Genomic DNA, 19,286 nt, shown 5'->3' with positions numbered 1-19,286 from the left:
AACACATAATATGTGACAGCAATAACAAAACTTTATCTTTCAAATTGAAGTTGGGTTGTTATGAGCTAAAAAAGCCTTGATCTTTTTGTCTTTTCAACATTATTGACTAACATGATTCTTGACTGTTGACCTGGAGATTGATTATAAAGCTTTCTGAATTTTCGAAACACCCCCGCTTGCCTCATGACCATGTCAAAGATTGGTTTCTGTAACTTGTTAATACGGTTCTGTGGAAAAATGGAGACAAAGCTCCGACTTTGTTTGGCTGCTGTAAATTTGAGGTTCGTAGCAGCTTCCCACCAACTGTTTGTTTTCCCGACGTTTTTCTTTCTTCTGTGATTTCTTTATAGATACCCAAATTTATATATTTAGTCAATCTGAGTTTCGGGGTGAGGAAGATTATTCGTAGGTGGTCCTATAAGCTATTTTGTTTAGTATTAAAAGTAGCTTTCTGCGCATGACTACTTTTTCTTTTCGCTGGTCAGTAAGGCAGGCCCCAACCAGAGAGGAACACTAGCTAATTTGTTTGTGATGTTATTATAAAGAGAGAGAGAGAGAGAGAGAGAGAGAGAGAGATTGATTGATTGATTGGCCCAAAACCACATGCAATATTGTTTTGGTTGACAATTAGATACCTCGTGTTGGGCAGGGAGATTAACAAGCTTGAAATGGGTAAGAGAACTGAAACTTTTCATGCTTTTAATCCCTCCATCTTCATCCTATTCTTTTTCAATTGGTTTCTGTCACAGCATTATTGTGCAGAAGTTTATAACATAACTTCTTCACAACCATTAGCAGAGGGACAAACTCTTGTCTCCCCAGGCCACATTTTCGAATTGGGCTTCTTCAGTCCTAATAATTCTGCTAACAAGTATGTGGGGATATGGCACAAGACTATATTTCCCCGCAAAGTTGTTTGGGTGGCCAACAGAGAAAAGGCTCTTTCAGTTACAGACACATTGGCTAGTTTGACAATTAACAGCAATGGGAACCTGGAGCTTGTAGATGGGAAACAGAGTTGTATTTGGTCAACCAATATTTTAGTGCCATCTAATGGTTCAGCTGCACTTCTTTTAGACAGTGGAAACTTTGTTGTCCAAGATGATATAGGAGCTCAATTATGGAGGAGCTTTGATTATCCTGGTGACACACTTCTACCAAAGATGTTGCTGGGATTCGATAACAAATCTGGAAAGAGGGATGTCTTGACTGCCTGGAAAAGTGAGAGTGATGGATCAACCGGGTTGTTCTCGGTTGGATTGGCACCACAGATCCCAACACAAATGTTCATTTGGATTAATGGATCAACTCCCTACTGGAGAAGTGGGCCATGGGACAAAACAAAGTTCCTCGGCATACCAGGAATGAATGATGAATATCTAAGTGGATTAAATCTAGATGATAATGTGCAGCAGGGAACAAAGTATTTCTCTTTTTTCTTTAACAGAACTCTGGCATATATGGAAATCTCTTATCAAGGTACACTAAAGCTTATGTATTCCGAACATGGTGAGAACTGGAATCTTGACTGGGAGGCCCCAAAGAATCCATGTGACCATTATGGAATCTGTGGACCTTTTGGGGTTTGCAAAGCTTCCGAGTCTCCAATCTGCAAGTGTTTGAAAGGGTTTAAACCCAAGTCACAAGAGGAATGGAGCAAAGGAAACAGGGCAGGGGGGTGTGTGAGGAAAACCAAATTGTTTTGTGGGAGTAACACAAGTAACTCAGTTCCTTCGAGAGGAAAACAAGATGGGTTTTGGAAGATATCAAGTGTAAACCTACCAGATTTTCATGAGTATATTTCGAATTTGGGTGCTGAAGACTGCAAGGTACAGTGCACAGGTAGTTGCTCTTGCCTGGCTTATACACATATTAACAATATAGGGTGTTTGGTCTGGTCCAAAGACCTTATTGATATTCAAGAGTTTGCCTCTGGTGGAGATGATCTTTTTATTCGCTTAGCACATGCAGAATTAGGTAAGTGATAATATTGCTTGCACAACTCTAATTAGCAGTATCTTTTCTTTTCTCTGTCACCTACTTTATGTGACACAAATTCATTTTTTTAGGTGAAAGAAAGCAAATAAAGATAATGGTCAGCCTCATAGCTGTTTGTTTTATCAGTATCTTGGCTGGCATAGTGTTTAGCTTGCACAGATTGCGATCTAACCAAAAGAGTAAGAGAATGAGGTCGAGGGATGCAATTAATGCATTAGCCCATGATCTCACCCTTCCTCTGTTTGAAGTATTAATCAAAACAGTATAACTTCAATGCATTACATTATAAGAGCATATTTACTGCTTTTTTGTTTTTCTCTGACTTCGAGTTTGGTTGCTATATTTGCAAACCAGGAAACGTCAAAGTAACACCTAAGGACTCTGAAATGGCTGATATGATTGAGACTTCAAGAGATGCTCTTCTTCATGAATATATAAGAAAACATGATCCATCAGAGCTAGTAATCTATGATTTTGATACCATATTAATTGCTACGAGGAATTTCAGCATCACAAATAAACTCGGAGAAGGAGGATTCGGGCCTGTATATAGGGTGATTATTCTTTCTTTCTTTTTTTTCTTTTCGAAGGAATATATATAATGATACAGACATGAATGCAATGATTAATTTGTGGACCTTGTGTAGGGTAAGCTACAAGAAGGGAAGGAAATAGCAGTAAAAAGACTATCTAGTAGCTCAGTACAAGGCATAGAAGAGTTCAAGAATGAGATTCTATTGATCTCCAAACTCCAACATAAGAATCTTGTAAGGCTCATGGGTTGCTGCATTAAAGATGATGAGAAGCTACTAATTTATGAGTTCATGCCAAACAAAAGCTTGGATACTCTTTTGTTCAGTAAGTTTCACTGGCCCTTTATGTTTGGCTGCAATTTCTCATTGTTACATATCTTTCTTCAATATCACTGGTAATCTATGAGCTTTTCCTAGAATGCGGAGCTCAGGGGAACTATTAACTGATATGCACAATCTTTGAGTACAGTTTAGCTCTTCAATATATTACACCTACCTGTTTAAGCACCGCTTACTAGTGTTCTTACAACTGTGTCTCTATTTTATAGCAATTAAATCATTGTTTTCATTGTACTATGCACCAAATATATGAATGACACTACTGATTTCATTTCAAATGGGTGAATTGATTAGATCCAATGAGAAGAGCAGAGCTTGATTGGGCAAAACGCTTCAATATTATTCAAGGTGTTGCTAGAGGACTTCTTTATCTCCACTATGATTCATGTTTGAAGGTAAGTAATATTCTGTTGGATGAGAAGATGAGCCCAAAAATTTCGGATTTTGGACTGGCACGTATCTTTGAAGGGACACAGAATCTAGCAAACACTCAGAAGGTTGTGGGAACTCGGTAAGAATAATTTCTTCCCAATTATCAGAATTGTTATTAACCAACTAAATTTCTAATGCTTTTTAGCATGTTATCAGGAATAATAATAAGTTAGTGGATAATGAATTTCCTGTACAGTGGCTATATGTCTCCCGAGTACGCTATGCGCGGGATATTTTCTGAAAAATCTGATATATATAGCTTTGGAGTCTTTCTATTGGAGATTGTTGGTGGCAGGAAAAATACCAGCTTCTATTACCATGACCAACAGCTAGGCTTCATAGATTATGTAAGTTCACACTCTAAATTCTTATAAATTGTTAAACAATCTATATGAAGCTAAATACAACAGAGTCTAACAATTGTAGCCAACATATATGAAACTTATTCAGGCATGGCACTCATGGAATGAAGGCAGGGGATTGGACTTGGTTGATGAAGTTTTGGCAGATTCATATTCGTCAACAGAAGTGATGAGATGTGTGCACATTGGGCTTCTTTGTGTACAGGACAATGCTGCAGATAGGCCAACCATGCCAGATGTAGTTTTCATGCTGAGTAGGGAGACAGATCGCCCACAACCTAAGCGGCCTATATATACTTTCCAAAGCTCAAACTCTGATCCCCAACCACCGTTTGACAATATTTGCTCCGCAAATGAAGATACCATAACACTACTTCAAGGACGATAAGAAATTGCAAATTTTTACGTCTATTGACTTTTGGCCGTTGTGAAGTTTTCCTTTTGGTATAGTGAATGAAGGTTTTCCATTCACGGGATATTTTGCTAAAATGCGCGAAAAAAAGGTATAGTGAATGAAGGTTTTCCTTTCATGGGATATTTTGCTAAAATGCACCAAAAAAACATTATAAGACAGGTGTTAGTAGTATAACATCCCTTTAATGTCCTGATCCTATGCTAGCCTATGCTATTATTGGATTAGGAACATATGTTTTGTACATGTTCAAATATCTTATGCTATTATTAAAAGGGAAAGAAAAAAGCGGTTTTTTTTTGGGTTCAACTTCACTTGCCTTGTTATTTTTCTGACAAATTGTGATTGTCTAACACATAATATGTGAGAGCAATAACAAAACTTTATCTTTCAAATTGAATTTGGGTTGTTATGAGATAAAAAAGCCTTGATCTTTTTGTCTTTTCAATATTGTCGACTAACGTGATTTTTGACTGTTGACCTGGAGAATGATTATATAGCTTTCTGAATGTTCGAAACACCCCGCTTGCCTCATGACCGTGTCAAAGATTGGCCTCTGTAACTTGTTAATACGGCTCGGTGGAAAAATGGCGACAAAGCTCTGACTTTGTTTAGCTGAGGTTCCCACCAACTGTTTGTTTTCCCGACCTTTTTCTTTCTTTTGTGATTTCTTTATATATTTAGTCAATTTGAATTTCGGGGTGAGTAAGATTATATTCATAGGTGGTCCTGAAAGCAATTTTTGTTTAGTATTAAGTAGCTTTCTGGGTATGAGTAGTTTTTCTTTTTGCTGGTCAATAGCCCAAGGATTAATAATTTAATAGTAATGGGTACGTCTGTAAGGCAGGCCCCAACCATAGAGGAACACTAGCTAATTGTGATGTTAATATTGAGAGAGAGAGAGAGAGAGAGAGAGATTGATTAGCCCAAAACCACTAGCCATATTGTTTTGGTTGACAATTAGATACCCCGTGTTGGGCAGGGAGATTAACAAGCTTGAAATGGGTAAGAGAACTGAAACTTTTCATGCTTTTAATCCCTCCATTTTCATCCTATTCTTTTTCAGCTTGTTTCTGTCACAGCATTATTGTGCAGAAGTTTATAACATAACTTCTTCACAACCATTAGCAGAGGGACAAACTCTTGTCTCCCCAGGCCACATTTTCGAATTGGGCTTCTTCAGTCCTAATAATTCTGCTAACAAGTATGTGGGGATATAGCACAAGACTATATTTCCCCGCAAAGTTGTTTGGGTGGCCAACATAGAAAAGGCTCTTTCAGTTACAGACACATTGGCTAGTTTGACAATTAACAGCAATGGGAACCTGGAGCTTGTAGATGGGAAACAGAGTTGTATTTGGTCAACCAATATTTTAGTGTCATCTAATGGTTCAGCTGCACTTCTTTTAGACAGCGGAAACTTTGTTGTCCAAGATGATATAGGAGCTCAATTATGGAGGAGCTTTGATTATCCTGGTGACACACTTCTACCAATGATGTTGCTGGGATTTGATAACAAATCTGGAAAGAGGGATGTCTTGACTGCGTGGAAAAGTGAGAGTGATGGATCAACTGGGTTGTTCTCGGTTGGATTGGCACCACAGATCCCAACACAAATGTTCATTTGGATTAATGGATCAACTCATAATGTCTTATTATATGTCCTGGACTACAAATAGTGAACAATGTGATCTAGTCAAACTTGTCTGCGCATGACTTTAAAAGCATTGGTAGAATTTTCTTCATAAAAAAATGGAAAAGTCAATTTTCTCATAGTGAAGATTACTAATATGCTTCACGTAGGGTGCATCTGAATTTTAGCCCAACATAGTATTTAATTGTCCTTGTTGGGTTTCTGTTAGCGCTTTAAGTTCCACCATGTTCATCCTATTCCTCTTCAGCTTGCTTCTGTCACAGCATCATTGTGCTGAAGTTTATAACATATCTTCTTCACAACCATTAGCACAGGGACAAACCCTCGTCTCCCCTGGCCGCATTTTCGAATTGGGCTTCTTCAGTCCCAATAATAATTCTGATAATAACAAGTATGTGGGGATATGGCACAAGAACATACTTCCTCGAAAAGTTGTTTGGGTTGCTAACAGAGAAAAGACTATTGCAGCTGCAGACACCTTGGCTAGTTTGGCAATAAGCAGCAATGGGAATCTGGAGCTTGTAGATGGAAAACAGAATTCTGTTTGGTCAACCAATATTCCAGTGCCATCTAATACTTCAGCTGCAATGCTTTTAGACAGTGGAAACTTTGTTGTCAAAGTCAGTATAGGTGCAGCTGATCAATTGTGGCAGAGCTTTGATTATCCAAGTGACACACTTCTACCAAGCATGCGGCTGGGATTCGACAGTAAATCTGGAAAGAGGAATGTCTTGACTGCCTGGAAAAGTGAGAGTGATCCATCAACTGGGATGTTCTTGATTGGACTTACACCACAGCTGCCATCACAGATTGTAATTTGGATGAATGGATCAACTCCCTACTGGAGAACTGGGCCATGGGATAAATCAAAGTTCATCGGGGTACCGACGATGGATGATGAATATCTAAGTGGATTTCACCTAGATGATAATGTGCAGCTAGGAACAAAGTATTTTTTTTATAATATCCCTGACAAAACTGTGGCATATATGGACATGACTTCAGAAGGTATACCGAGGTTTATGGATTCAGTAAATGGAGAGAACTGGAATGTTCACTGGGCACCACAAAATAATTCATGTGACAAATAGGAGCATGTGGACCTTTTGGGGTTTGTACAGCTTCTGAGTCTCCAACTCCAATTTGCAAGTGTTTGAAAGGGTTTGTACCTAAGTCACATGAGGAATGGAGCAAAGGAAACAGGGCAGCAGGGTGTGTGAGGCAAACTAAATTGTCTTGTGAGAGCAACACAAACAAGTCAGTCACTTTAAGAGGAAAAGGAGATGGGTTTTCGAAGATGGTAGGGTTGAAAGTACCAGATTTTCATGAATATATCACGTCTTCGGATGCTGAAGAGTGCAAGATACAATGCCAAAATAATTGTTCTTGCTTGGCTTATGCATATGTTAAAAACATAGGGTGTTTGGCCTGGTCCAAAGACCTTATTGATATACAGGAGTTTTCGTCTGGCGGAGTAGATCTTTTTATTCTCCTAGACCGTGCAGAAATAGGTAAATGATGATAATTGCTTGCACTGCTTTAAGTAGAAATATCTTTTCTTTTCTGTCTCACACTCTTTGCATTACAACTTCATTTTTTCATATGAAGGAAATCGAACGAAGTTAATTGTCAGCCTCACAGCTGTTGGTTTTATTAGTATCTTGGGTGCCGCAGTGTTTGGTTTGCATAGGTTGCGAGCTAACCAAAAGGGTAAGAGAGAGGAAGGGATCCAATTCATTTGTGTAAGCTAACAAAGAAATTTTATGGCTTGATCTGACTCAGTATTTGATTGTTATATTTTCCAAATCAGGAAAAATCAAAGTAAAAACAAAGTTTTTTAAATTGACTGATACTACTGAGACTTCAAGAGACACTCTTCAAGAATGTATTAGAAACCAAGATCCATCGGAGCTATGCATCTATAATTTTGATGGCATATTAAACGCTACGAACAATTTCAGCATCTCAAACAAACTCGGGGAAGGAGGATTGGTCCAGTTTACAAGGTTATTATTTTTTTCTTTTATTTCTTTCTAAAGGAAAATATAGTATCACAACATCTATACAAGTCTACACAACTACAAGATAAGGACATGAATACCTTGATTAATTCGTAGGGTATGCTACAAGAAGGGAAGGAAATAGCAGTAAAAAGACTCTCTAGTAGCTCAGGGCAAGGCATAGAAGAGTTCAAAAATGAGACGTTGTTGATCTCCAAGCTCCAACATAAAAATCTTGCTAGGATCATGGGCTGCTGTGTCCAAGAAGATGAGAAGTTACTGATTTATGAGTTCATGCCAAACAGAAGCTTAGACACTCATCTATTTGGTTAGTTTCACTGGACTTTATCTTTGCAATTTGCCTACAAACTTAAAGCCACGAATGAATTCACATGAACTAAATGTTCGGGCACAAAGAATCACTGATTTATTTGCAACACAAACAGTCAAGCAAGACATCCAGCAGATTTAATGCTCATAAATGTAAACTGAATTGTATACCTTGTGAGTACATTTTAGTTCTTTATAAAGCATAAGAGACAATGTTGAACTAGACCTGAAATCAATTTTGAATCTGATTACACCCCTGTTTCACTATTGTTCATACAAATGCGTCAGTATTTTCTATAGCAATTTAAGGTTAAAAATCTAGTGACAGTCAACGTTTTCATTGTACAATGCATGGAACATATGAATGAAACTATTGGTTATATTTTGAGTGTTTGCATTGCTTAGATCCAGTGCGGAGACCTGAGCTTGATTGGGGCAGACGCTTTAATATTATTCAGGGTGTTGCTAGAGGGCTTCTTTATCTCCACCATGATTCCTATGTGAAGGTAATACATAGAGATTTGAAGGTCAGTAACATTCTCCTGGATGAGAACATGAACCCAAAAATTTCAGATTTTGGATTGGCACGTATTGTTCAAGGGACACAGAATCTAACAAATACTCAGAAGGTTGTGGGAACACTGTAAGCATCATTCCCTTTCCTATTCTTGGAAGAACTTCAAAACTTAATTTTCAATGTTCAGCATATTGCCTTTCACATCAATATATTAGTGAATTTATATGGAAGCAGCAGAGAATTAGAGATAACACGTAGGAAATCTAGCCCTACCATTCATTTTATTCGGAACCCTGCAATCTTAACTGAAATATTAGTTTCGTGCCATTAAGATATAAATTCTGTGGCACTTTTCGTAAGACCAGAAACAAAAGAAGAAATACTGTCAGTTAATAGTAATACGAATGAAATTCCTTTGCAGTGGCTATATGTCTCCGGAGTATGCCATGGGCGGGATATTTTCTGAAAAATCTGATACATACAGCTTTGGGGTCTTGCTATTGGAGATTATTAGTGGCAGGAAGAATACCAGCTTCTATTACCATGACCAAGAGCTAGGATTGATAGCTTATGTAAGTTCACACTCTAAATCTTATAAATTTAAAATTTAAAACTTAAAAAATCTACATGAAGCTAAATACAACAGAGTCTAACAATTGTAGCCAACATATATGAAACTTTTTCAGGCATGGCACTCATGGAATGAAGGCAGGGGATTGGACTTGGTTGATGAAGTCCTGGCAGATTCATATTCCCCATCAGAAGTGACGAGATGTGTGCATATTGGTCTTCTTTGTGTACAGGACAATGCTGCAGATAGGCCAACCATGCCAGATGTAGTTTTCATGCTGAGTAGGGAGACAGATCGCCCACAACCTAAGTGGCCTATATTTAATTTCCATAGCTCAGTCTCTGATCCTCAACCGCGGTATGACAACATTTGCTCCGCCAATGAAGATACCATAACACTGCTTCAAGGACGATAAGGAATTGCAGGCAATCCTTGGTTGCTACAATTTCTTCCCTTCCCCAGCTTCGTACCCTCTTCCCACCATTTTTTTTCTTTCTGAAAATCTTTCCTTTTTGTTTCTTCTGTGATTTCTTTATAGGTATACAAATTGTATATTCAGTCAAATTGTTTATATTTCATAACAGGTTATAAGCAATACTAGCAAAGGTGCCCGCGTAATGATGCGAGTATTGAAACTGTATAAAATATGTAAAAAGTTGTAAAAACATATATGACACACAATATTATGTCACCCCATCTCCTACGTTAAAGTAGTGACCTTTAAATAGGATGAAATAAACACTGCTTCATATATCCATCTAAACGGATAACATCAGTAGAAATGCGTGACCAGCCTTTAACAGTCAAGAGTTCAAAATCTAAAAACAGTAGGAACCCAATCACAGCTGCCTTCCCATTTATGAAAACATAACACACACAGATATACAAAGGTACAAACTTGGACTGAAATAACATACAAAGATGCATAATTTCACTCTCACAACCAAACCCAATTCCCTCCCCCTCCATTTATACCCCTCAAATTCACAGAAATCAGAAAACGTAACAGCAAAAGCAAATGAAGTGATGGAGAAAAGAGTGATATTGGAGAGGCCAAGCGAGAGAAGAGGATTGAGGGGAGAGAGACCAGTGAAGGGCCCAGAATAAAAAAAAATTAAGAAAACAACAACAACAAAAGTGTATATACGAAATCAGAACCTTCTAATGCAGATGCTTTCTTTACCTCTACGAAAACTCTGCAAGCTAAACCCATGTACGGTACAATACCTCAGTTCTAATGAATCAAAACGAAAAAGATAGGAAGCGTTCCATGATCAGTACCTGTAGCCCTAATCCGCATCCAAATGTGTAGAGCCTCTTTTTAACACTCATCCACTTTCAAACTCCACGGCGCAGATCCGAGGAGTTTGGGAAGCCCTAGTTCTCTTCTAGCAACCTACTATTCTCCTCTGTTTTTCTCTGTCTAGCTCTCATCAACATCATCAGGCTGCTCTCTCTTTCTCTATCTCATACATGTTCATTCATATTCATAGCCAGCAGACCAGATCAAATAGCTAATGAGGTATCACAAAAACATAAATTGAAATAATTCAGCAAACACAAATCAAATGAACACAGTTCAACCAAGTATAGCTTATAACCATACCCAAAAGTGAAGTCTATGTTTCAAGATTTTGAAATATTAAGTAGATAACCCTTCTAAAATTATACATCAAGCAATCGTCTGGGCAAATTAACAATCACAATCAAACAATTCTAAGACAAGCTAGCACAAAGGATCCTTATTGCAGAAAATTAAAGATGATGACAGCAACATAAAACTATCAAGTTTGATACTAATGACCAAGTTACATACTTGGTTCTTTGCTGATCTCAACAAAGTCTAAAGAAAGCTGTAATAGTGAACTCAGTCCTTTGTAATCAGCTGTAATCTTGGCTTTCTTTTTCTTTGGAAAATTATAATTAAAAAAAAAAAAAAAAACAACTACAAAACAAAAAGAGTACATAGGACCCTCCTTGATGTATACGCACTCCATAGACTGAACCTTTTTTTTTTTTTATAAAAGTAAATCCAAGAGTCATAGAATACTAAGACAATGGCAATGAAAATTTTAATTTAATATGTAAGAGTCATAGAAGAGTACCCGTGAGAATAAGAGTGATTGCATCAAAAGTTCGAGCTGGAACTCTGCATGTAAACCCAAGACTTCTGAGAATGCTTAAAATTAACATTTGTAATAACGTACATCTTTTTAACTCCATGTACAAAAGTATTGAATCCCTATAGCCCTTGTAAAGGAAAATCACAAACCAGTATCTTTAATGCAGAGAAATGTGTGGTCCACAACAATTGAGACTATAGAACGTCCTGCTGCTTCTGTGGATCGCTGCAAAGATTTCATGAGAGATGTAGAGAGGGAGAGAGACAGAGAGACAGAAAGACAGAGAAGAAGAAAAAGGAAATCATAAGAGATTAGCTAGAAAATAGTATGAGAATGAAGTAAAGGCAATACCAAACCTGCTTAGTTTTTGAATATACATCTCCTCTATTCAGGCAGACATACAATCCTGTCAAAAGCGGAAAAGAGCACGCAGGCCTGTGCCACGTGATTATATCTCAGCACCAGTGAATCCTACAATTTTTCCTATCTAAAACCATCATCCAAAGAGCCCTGAACTAAAATCTAGCCATCCAAAAAATTTCAGGGGTAAAATATTTTCTTCTTGTTGATCAAGCTCAGGTGTTAAAAACCAATTCCTTGTTTGGAGCCCAAAAGTTTTTAATCACAAACTACATTCCTACTAAGGGATCCATAAATAGGAACATCATTATTGCTTAAGGTAAAATAAAACAAAAATCCTCCAAACAATCCAAGGGTGTATTTTATTAGGATTCTAGAGCGTTTAAAAAGATTTTAAAAATTCGGGTGTATTCAACGTTTAAAAAGTCTATAACAATTTGGGTGTATTCAATCTAGACTTCTTTGAACTTTTAAAATGTCCATCTAAATGTGGGTGTATTCAATTAGGACTTGGAAAAAGTCCAAATAAATTTACCCGTGTTCAAAAGGAGATAGATTTGGAAGGATTTAATTAAATGTTGGAGTTTGGAGAATTTGTAGGGTTTAGGTATAAATAATAAAGGCCGACATAAGTCCAACCTCCACCCCAAAGATTTCATACGATGTGTTTTTTTTTCTCTCTGTGTTAGAAAATTTTCCATCGTTTGGCAAACAATTAATGCACTAAGCCATGCATTGACCTTGGGTGGTTACAAGCGTCCTGTATTAAGCAAAGCTCCTCCATTAGTGATTTCTTCAAATCAACCAGTTGGAGTTGCTGGGAGGAAAGCTCAGCTAGAGATTTCTCGATCTCCGATAAGTTCCCTTGGAGATCATCTCGGCGTGAAGCCAATGTCAAGGCGGCGGAAGTTTGAGATATATTTCCATCACCCATAACACTACCAAATGATAGGGCCCTTGCTTTTTGGACAAAGGTTTGTTTTTTTTAAAAAAAAAATTTGAATTTTTGGACGAAGAGTTTGCTGTTCGTGAACAAAATCAAAGGGAAATTTCCAACTCATGGAAATTTCAAAGGGAAATTCATTGTTTAGGTTTAATTGAATTTTTGGACGAAGAGTTTGCCGTTCGTGAACAAAATCAAAGGGAAATTTCCAATTCATGGAAATTTCAAAGGGAATTCATTGTTTAGGTATGAAAGTTTCCAATTCATGAAAATTTCAAAGGAAAATTCATTGTTGTGCACACAAGTAGAGGAAGAATTTGGAAAAAAGAAAAAAGGGATGGTCGACTAGTGACTAGGTCAAGATAGTTTAAAGAAAATAGTGTTGGGAAGAAAGAGTGATAAAAGAAAATAGTATTGGGAAGTCTATGCAAATATATCTGAATCTGTAACAAAAGTTCATACCAAAGTATGGAAGTCTATAATAAAAGTCTATACAAGTTTATTAAAAGATCTGGGTAAAACCTATAGGCTAGTTTGGTACAGCCGACTGTCATGGACTGGACTAAATCCTGGGACTGTATTGGATTAGCTCGGATTGGCCTAAGCTGGATTAAATACTGACCTATGTTTGGTGCAGCGTCAGACTAACAAGCTGGATTGTAAAAATAGTGAAGACCTACGTTTGGTGTTGTGTCGGACTAAAAAATGATTCTTGTAATATTAAAATTCAATTAGGGATTTTGACCTGAAAAATATTTAAATTCAATTAGGAATATTAAATTGGGATTGATGTGTGAAATAAAAAAAATAAAATTTTTTTTAAAATATTATAAAATTAAAAAATTTAAAAAGGAAAAAAACATATTCTCTCCTTTCCTCTTCCTTCCGCTCTCTCTCTCTCTGCCTTTCTTTCCCATTGCAGACCTTGAACCAACCCCCAGAAATCTAGCGTCGACCCACACACATAGACCCGCCCCGACCTGGACTTAATGCCAACAGATCTGCTCCTCCCCAACCTACACTCTCTCTGCTGCCTGAAGAACCTGAGCTCGGTCCCGGCCAATTTGATCAACAACTCAAGAGCCTACTGCGCCGTGGCCTTATTGTCGTTGTTCAAAGCCTCCATCAGCATCCTCATCATCACTGTAACCTTGTAAGCCCAAATTGAAATATGAAAACTTGAAATTTTGAGCCTAAATTGAAATCTGAAAATTCTATATATATATATATATGTTACTGACCTGAATACACCATAATCAGCAAGGGAAAAAGTAATGGCCTTCGAGGTGCGGGCGCTGGCTTTGGTGTTTAGGCTTCTCCATGTGCACAGGGAGATGTTCGATAGAATTCCTGATGGCGTAGAGTTCATCAAAGAATACGATGAATCTCGTTGGGAGCATCTTGTCGGAGATAGAGGCGAAGAGGGAGAGAGAGAGAGAGAAAAAGAGGAGAGAAGAAGAGAGTGGAGGTTGTGACGGTTCTGTGTTGGTCGGACTCGCCTGTTCAGAATAGCACGCTCGTTATTTTGCGAACTACATTTCGTCCTCACTGTATTGGACGAGCGAGTACCGTGTTTTTTACACTGTTGGATTGTAGAATCCCATTTAAGTTAGTCCCCTCTTTTACCAAACATGAGTTGCCAGTACTATTTAGCATAGTCCAATCCAGTGAGGCATACCAAACACACCCATAGGAGTTATACAATTCCAGAAAATCTATCACTTAAAAAAAATCTTTCAAAATCGTATACAATCCTAATTGAATACAGCAAAATCATCAACCAGTCCAATCAAAAGCAACAATCAAAGGCTGAGATAATCGTACAATACCTCAGTTCTAATGAATCAACATTGAAAATAAACCCAGCAAGCAACAAAATCCCAGAGAGACACTGCCAAAACAAATTATAATAATAGAATCAATAACAGTTTTCCCACGTGAGCTGGATGGATCGTGTATGTTTATTTGATGTTGGAAATCTTTATGGACTGACAATATTAAGGAAAGTTACTATATAAATTTTAATTGTGCGACCACAGCGTATACCGCATTATTGAGTCAAACAGTCAACAAGATACAGCCCAACATTTATATTTTATATTTATTTTTAAAAATAAGTTAAGGCCTTAGCCACCTAATGCGAAAACAGGGCAGGCAAGACAAGTGGGATATAGTAGTTGAATTTCACTAAGCATAAGAAAAAATCCATTACAACAACTTGTATCAATCCAATCCCAAAAGTACTGAAATGAGGAGGGTGACAAGGTTGACCATCTCGACCAGAGAAGATGAAATTTCTAGGATAGAGAGAACAGAAATTAGATACCCCTTGTTGGGTAAGAAAGCTAACAAGCTTCAAAAATGTGCATCCATGATCCATTTGCTACTGATAAAGTTTGCATCTGACAAGCTAACAAGCTTGAAGGAAATTATCCCAAAGTTGTTTTTGATAAGCAGAAGATACTGGGATGAAAATGGATATTGGAAAAGAAGGTTTTAGTGCTTTAAATTTCTCCATCTTCATCCTGTTGCTGTTCAGCTTGCTTCCATTACAGTGTTGTTCTCAAGTTCATGACATAACTCCATCGCGACCTTTAACAGAGGGACAAACTATTGTCTCCCCAGGCAACATATTCGAGTTGGGATTCTTCAGTCCTAATAATTCTGCTGCTAATAAATATGTGGGGATATGGTACCAGAATATACTTCCTCGTAAAGTTGTATGGGTAGCCAACAGAGAAAAGCCTCTTGCAGTTGCAGACACCGTGGCTAGTTTGAGAATTAGCAGCAATGGGACTCTGGAACTTGTAGATGGGAAGCAGAATTCTGTTTGGTCAAATAATGTTTCAGTGCCATCTAATAGTTCTGCAGCTGCCCTTCTTTTAGACGATGGAAACTTTGTTGTCAAAGTCAATGCAGGAGCAGCTGATCATTTGTGGGAGAGCTTTGATTATCCTAGCGACACACTTCTACCTAGTATGCTTCTGGGATTTGATAGTAAATCCGGAAAGAGGAATTTCTTGAGTGCCTGGAAAAGTGAGAGTGATCCATCAACTGGGATATTCTTCGCTGGATTGACATTAGAGGTGCCTTCACAGTTGGTGGTTTGGATCAATGGATCAACTCTCAACTGGAGAAGCGGGCCATGGGATAAATCAAAGTTCATTGGCGTACCCGAAATGGATGATCAATATCGAAGCGGATTTTATCTAGATGAAAATGCGCAACTGGGAACAAAGTATTTCTCTTTTAGTTTATTTGAAAAAACTGTGGCAGCATATATGGACATCTCTTCAGAGGGTGTACTAAAGCTTGTCTATTCGAAACATGGCGAGAACTGGAATACTTTCTGGGAAGCCCCAAAGAGTCCATGTGACAATTATGGAGCATGTGGACCTTTTGGGGCTTGCAAAGCTTCTGAATCTCCAATCTGCAAGTGTTTGAAAGGGTTTGTTCCCAAGTCACTTGAGGAATGGAGCAAAGGAAACAGGACAGGAGGTTGTGTGAGGAAAACCAAATTGTTTTGTGAGAGTAACACAAATCAGTCAGTTGCTTCGAGAGGAAATGACGATGGGTTTTGGAAGATGTCAAGTGTAAAACAACCGGATTTTCATGAGTATATTTCGTCTTTGAGTGCTGAAAGCTGCAGGAGACAGTGTCTAGATAATTGTTCTTGCTTGGCCTATACATATGTTAATAATATAGGGTGTTTGGTCTGGTCCAAAGACATTATTGATGTTGAGGAGTTTTCATCTGCTGGACAAGATCTTTTTATTCGCCTACGCACAGAATCTGGTAAGTGATAATATTGCTTGCACTAGCCATATCTTTTCACTCTTCTGTCCCATACTTTATGTATTACAAATTCATTTTTTTTTTCAGGTGAAGGAAAGCGAACAAGGATAATTGTTAGCCTCACAGTAGCTATTTGTTTTATGGCTGTCTTGGTTGCCATAGTGTTCATTTTGCACAGGTTGCGAGCGAAACAAACGGGTAAGAGAATGATCTCTCTCAAAAGTATTAATCAAATCCATGAGTAGCTTTATAAGAGCATATTTACTGGTTGATTTTCTGAACTTGATAGACTTGCTATGGTGAAGAAGGTGGGGTAATTAACTGCTCCTACTTTTCTGTGTTTTGCTTTGCTCTGAGTACCCCTTATTTGTTTGTTACATTTACCAAATCAGGAAACATCATAGTAACAAGAAAGTTCATTGATACCATTGGGAATTCAAGTGCCACTCTTCAAGAATATATCAGACAGCATGATCGGTCAGAGTTACTCATCTATAATTTTGATAACATATTGCTTGCTACAAACAATTTCAGTATCACAAACAAACTCGGGGAAGGAGGATTTGGCCCTGTTTACAAGGTGATTGTTAAAATTATTTTGTCTTTTTTCTATTGGAAAATATTAGTATTACTACAGCTACATGCCTACAACTACTATTAGAAGATACAAACATGAATGCAATTATGTAATGTAGGGTAAACTGCAAGAAGGGAAGGAAATAGCAGTAAAAAGACTATCTAGTAGCTCAGGGCAAGGCATAGAAGAGTTCAAGAATGAGATGCTGTTGATCTCCAAACTGCAACATAAAAATCTTGTTAGGATCATGGGCTGCTCTGTCCAGGATGATGAGAAGTTACTAATTTACGAGTTCATGCCAAATGGAAGCTTGGATACTCTTCTATTCAGTTAGTTTCATTGCTCTTTGTTACCAAGTGGTGGTCAATTTTTTCATTGTGAAGTGCATGGGATTGGGATGTATTAATGACAGTACTGTTATATTTTGAATTGGTGCATTGTAGATTCAATGACAGGAGGAGCAGTGCTTGATTGGGGTCGACGCTTCAAGATTATTCTGGGTGTTGCTAGAGGGCTTCTTTATCTCCACCATGATTCCTGTTTGAAGGTAATACATAGAGATTTGAAGGTCAGTAACATTCTCTTGGATGAGAACATGAACCCAAAAATTTCAGATTTTGGATTGGCACGTATCGTTCAAGGCACGCAGAGTCTAGCAAATACTCACAAGGTTGTGGGAACAATGTAAGCATCATATCCTTCTTTTCCAATTCTCAGAAATCTTCTTTAAAAGTTATATCCTTTAACACACTATCACTCATATTGTTAATATTACTGAATAAATGGCCTAGGAGGGGGCTAGGGGGGCTAGGCAGCTGCTAGGAGGGCTAGGCGGTCTCTGGGCAGGCACTGCGCGGTCTAGGAAGGCGGGCTAGGCTGTCGCTAGCGCCTGGAGAAAAACAAACCCCATTTTGGAATCTCCAAGGTCAGGACGAGATGATGATGGTGCTATGAGCGAGAGAGAGATGGGGATTGAAGAAGAAGAGAGGTCGTGGGTTATGTATGAGCAAGAGAGAGGGGCTGGAGGACGGCTCGTGTTAGAGTTAGGGTTTGAGAAGGAAAATTGCATTTATATGTTGATGAAACAAAGGAAAAAAAAGAAAGAAAAGAGAGGCCCCCATTATTCCTCTAGGCGTTAGACCCCTGCCTGCAGCCCACCTACCACCTTGTTTCGAACATTGGGATTGGCATGTTGGTAAATCGAGCTGTACCAGCGCTTCAATGTACAACCCTTGCAATTTTAACTGAACTCCTCTTCCCTTATGTTTGTGTTCATAATTAACTGAAAATTAGTTGCATTGCATAGCGTCTAGATTTAATTTTTCTGGTATCATTTTTCTCAAGACTATAAACAAAGAAGCAATTTCGTCAGTTTAATACTACTCAATTGATTGTGCAGTGGCTATATGTCTCCGGAGTATGCCATGGGCGGGATGTTTTCTGAAAAATCTGATGTCTATAGCTTCGGGGTGTTGCTATTGGAGATTATTAGTGGCAAAAAGAATACCAGCTTCTATTGCAGTGACCAACAGCTAGGGTTCCTAGCTTATGTAAGCTCAGACTCTAAATCTTATTGCTAAATTTTTTCTTTCATACAGCTAAAGCAACCTATATATATATATATGAAGCAGAGTCTAACGATTGAGGCCAAACATACATGAAATTTGTCAGACATGGCACTCATGGAATGCAGGCAGGGGATTGGAGTTGGTTGATGAAGTATTGGCAAATTCATATTCACCGTCAGAAGTGATGAGATGTGTGCATATTGGTCTTCTTTGTGTACAGGACAATGCAGTAGATAGGCCAACCATGCCAGATGTAGTTTCCATGCTAAGTACTGAGACAGATCGTCCACAGCCTCACCGGCCTATATTTACTGTCCAAAAGTCAGTCTCTGATCCTCAACCACAGTATGACAATATCTACTCTGGAAATGAAGCTACCATAACAGTGATTCAAGGACGATAAACAATAGCATATTGTTACATACATCACAATGCTATGACTTTTGGTCATTTTTTGTCAAGTGTTCTTCCTTCTCACACACATTGAAGGTTTTCCGTTTTGTACAGGAAAGAACCCCTCTCTTGGAGTTTGGGACAGTAAATGAAGATTTTCCCAAACGTAGATTCTAGACTGGAGCTTTCTTGATTGTATACTTTGTCTTTGTCTACATTGTTATTCTGAGTGTAATATATCATATTATTCTTATCAGAGACTGCAAGAGATCCACTTAAACTCAAAGCTGTCAATCCTTGGTTGCAAAACATGCCCACAGTATAGCCATTCATTTTTTATATCCTAAGGCCTAATGTTTTAGCCTTTATTGGGTCAAAA

General features: G+C 38.0%; 3 protein-coding genes and 1 long non-coding RNA gene across 4 annotated transcripts; 3 read left to right on the top strand and 1 right to left on the bottom strand.

The window, feature by feature from the left end:
- Positions 43-4,385, top strand: LOC18779304 (G-type lectin S-receptor-like serine/threonine-protein kinase SD1-29). Its single transcript, XM_020562837.1, has 7 exons — positions 43-1,977; positions 2,070-2,177; positions 2,353-2,552; positions 2,646-2,856; positions 3,165-3,381; positions 3,499-3,649; positions 3,753-4,385. Exons 1-7 carry the CDS (start codon positions 669-671, stop codon positions 4,050-4,052), a joined length of 2,496 nt encoding a protein of 831 aa, XP_020418426.1. The 5' UTR covers positions 43-668; the 3' UTR covers positions 4,053-4,385.
- On the top strand, positions 5,078-5,755 carry LOC109948493 (G-type lectin S-receptor-like serine/threonine-protein kinase SD1-29). The gene is made up of 2 exons (XM_020561605.1): positions 5,078-5,280; positions 5,392-5,755. Exons 1-2 carry the CDS (start codon positions 5,078-5,080, stop codon positions 5,753-5,755), a joined length of 567 nt encoding a protein of 188 aa, XP_020417194.1.
- Positions 5,946-19,163, top strand: LOC18781188. The gene is given in 16 exon segments (XM_020561604.1): positions 5,946-6,813; positions 6,816-7,241; positions 7,339-7,440; positions 7,541-7,717; positions 7,720-7,736; positions 7,848-8,058; positions 8,466-8,703; positions 8,999-9,149; positions 9,264-9,560; positions 15,028-16,369; positions 16,457-16,567; positions 16,762-16,949; positions 17,065-17,275; positions 17,390-17,630; positions 18,346-18,496; positions 18,618-19,163. Coding segments are annotated over 16 exon segments (5,022 nt in total). The 5' UTR covers positions 5,946-5,954; the 3' UTR covers positions 18,918-19,163.
- LOC109949010 lies at positions 9,576-11,812 on the bottom strand. Its single transcript, XR_002271502.1, has 3 exons — positions 11,628-11,812; positions 11,421-11,496; positions 9,576-11,297 (listed from the first exon to the last, which is right to left on the bottom strand). It is a non-coding gene; the product is annotated as an uncharacterized LOC109949010 (long non-coding RNA).

This window comes from Prunus persica, chromosome G4 (assembly GCF_000346465.2).
Source record: "Prunus persica cultivar Lovell chromosome G4, Prunus_persica_NCBIv2, whole genome shotgun sequence".
NCBI classification, from domain to species: Eukaryota; Viridiplantae; Streptophyta; class Magnoliopsida; order Rosales; family Rosaceae; genus Prunus; species Prunus persica.
The sequence above is the reverse complement of the archived record's forward strand: the minus strand, read 5'-3'. Positions and strand labels throughout refer to the sequence as shown.

Bases quoted from the DNA above. Each gene is read 5' to 3' on its own strand.
- LOC18779304 (XM_020562837.1), top strand. From the start codon at position 669: ATGGGTAAGAGAACTGAAACTTTTCATGCTTTTAATCCCTCCATCTTC. The intron at 1,978-2,069 runs GTAAGTGATAAT...TCATTTTTTTAG, and splicing joins CTTAGCACATGCAGAATTAG to GTGAAAGAAAGCAAATAAAG. The intron at 2,553-2,645 runs GTGATTATTCTT...GACCTTGTGTAG, and splicing joins GATTCGGGCCTGTATATAGG to GGTAAGCTACAAGAAGGGAA.
- LOC109948493 (XM_020561605.1), top strand. From the start codon at position 5,078: ATGGGTAAGAGAACTGAAACTTTTCATGCTTTTAATCCCTCCATTTTC. The intron at 5,281-5,391 runs GTATGTGGGGAT...GACAATTAACAG, and splicing joins CCTAATAATTCTGCTAACAA to CAATGGGAACCTGGAGCTTG.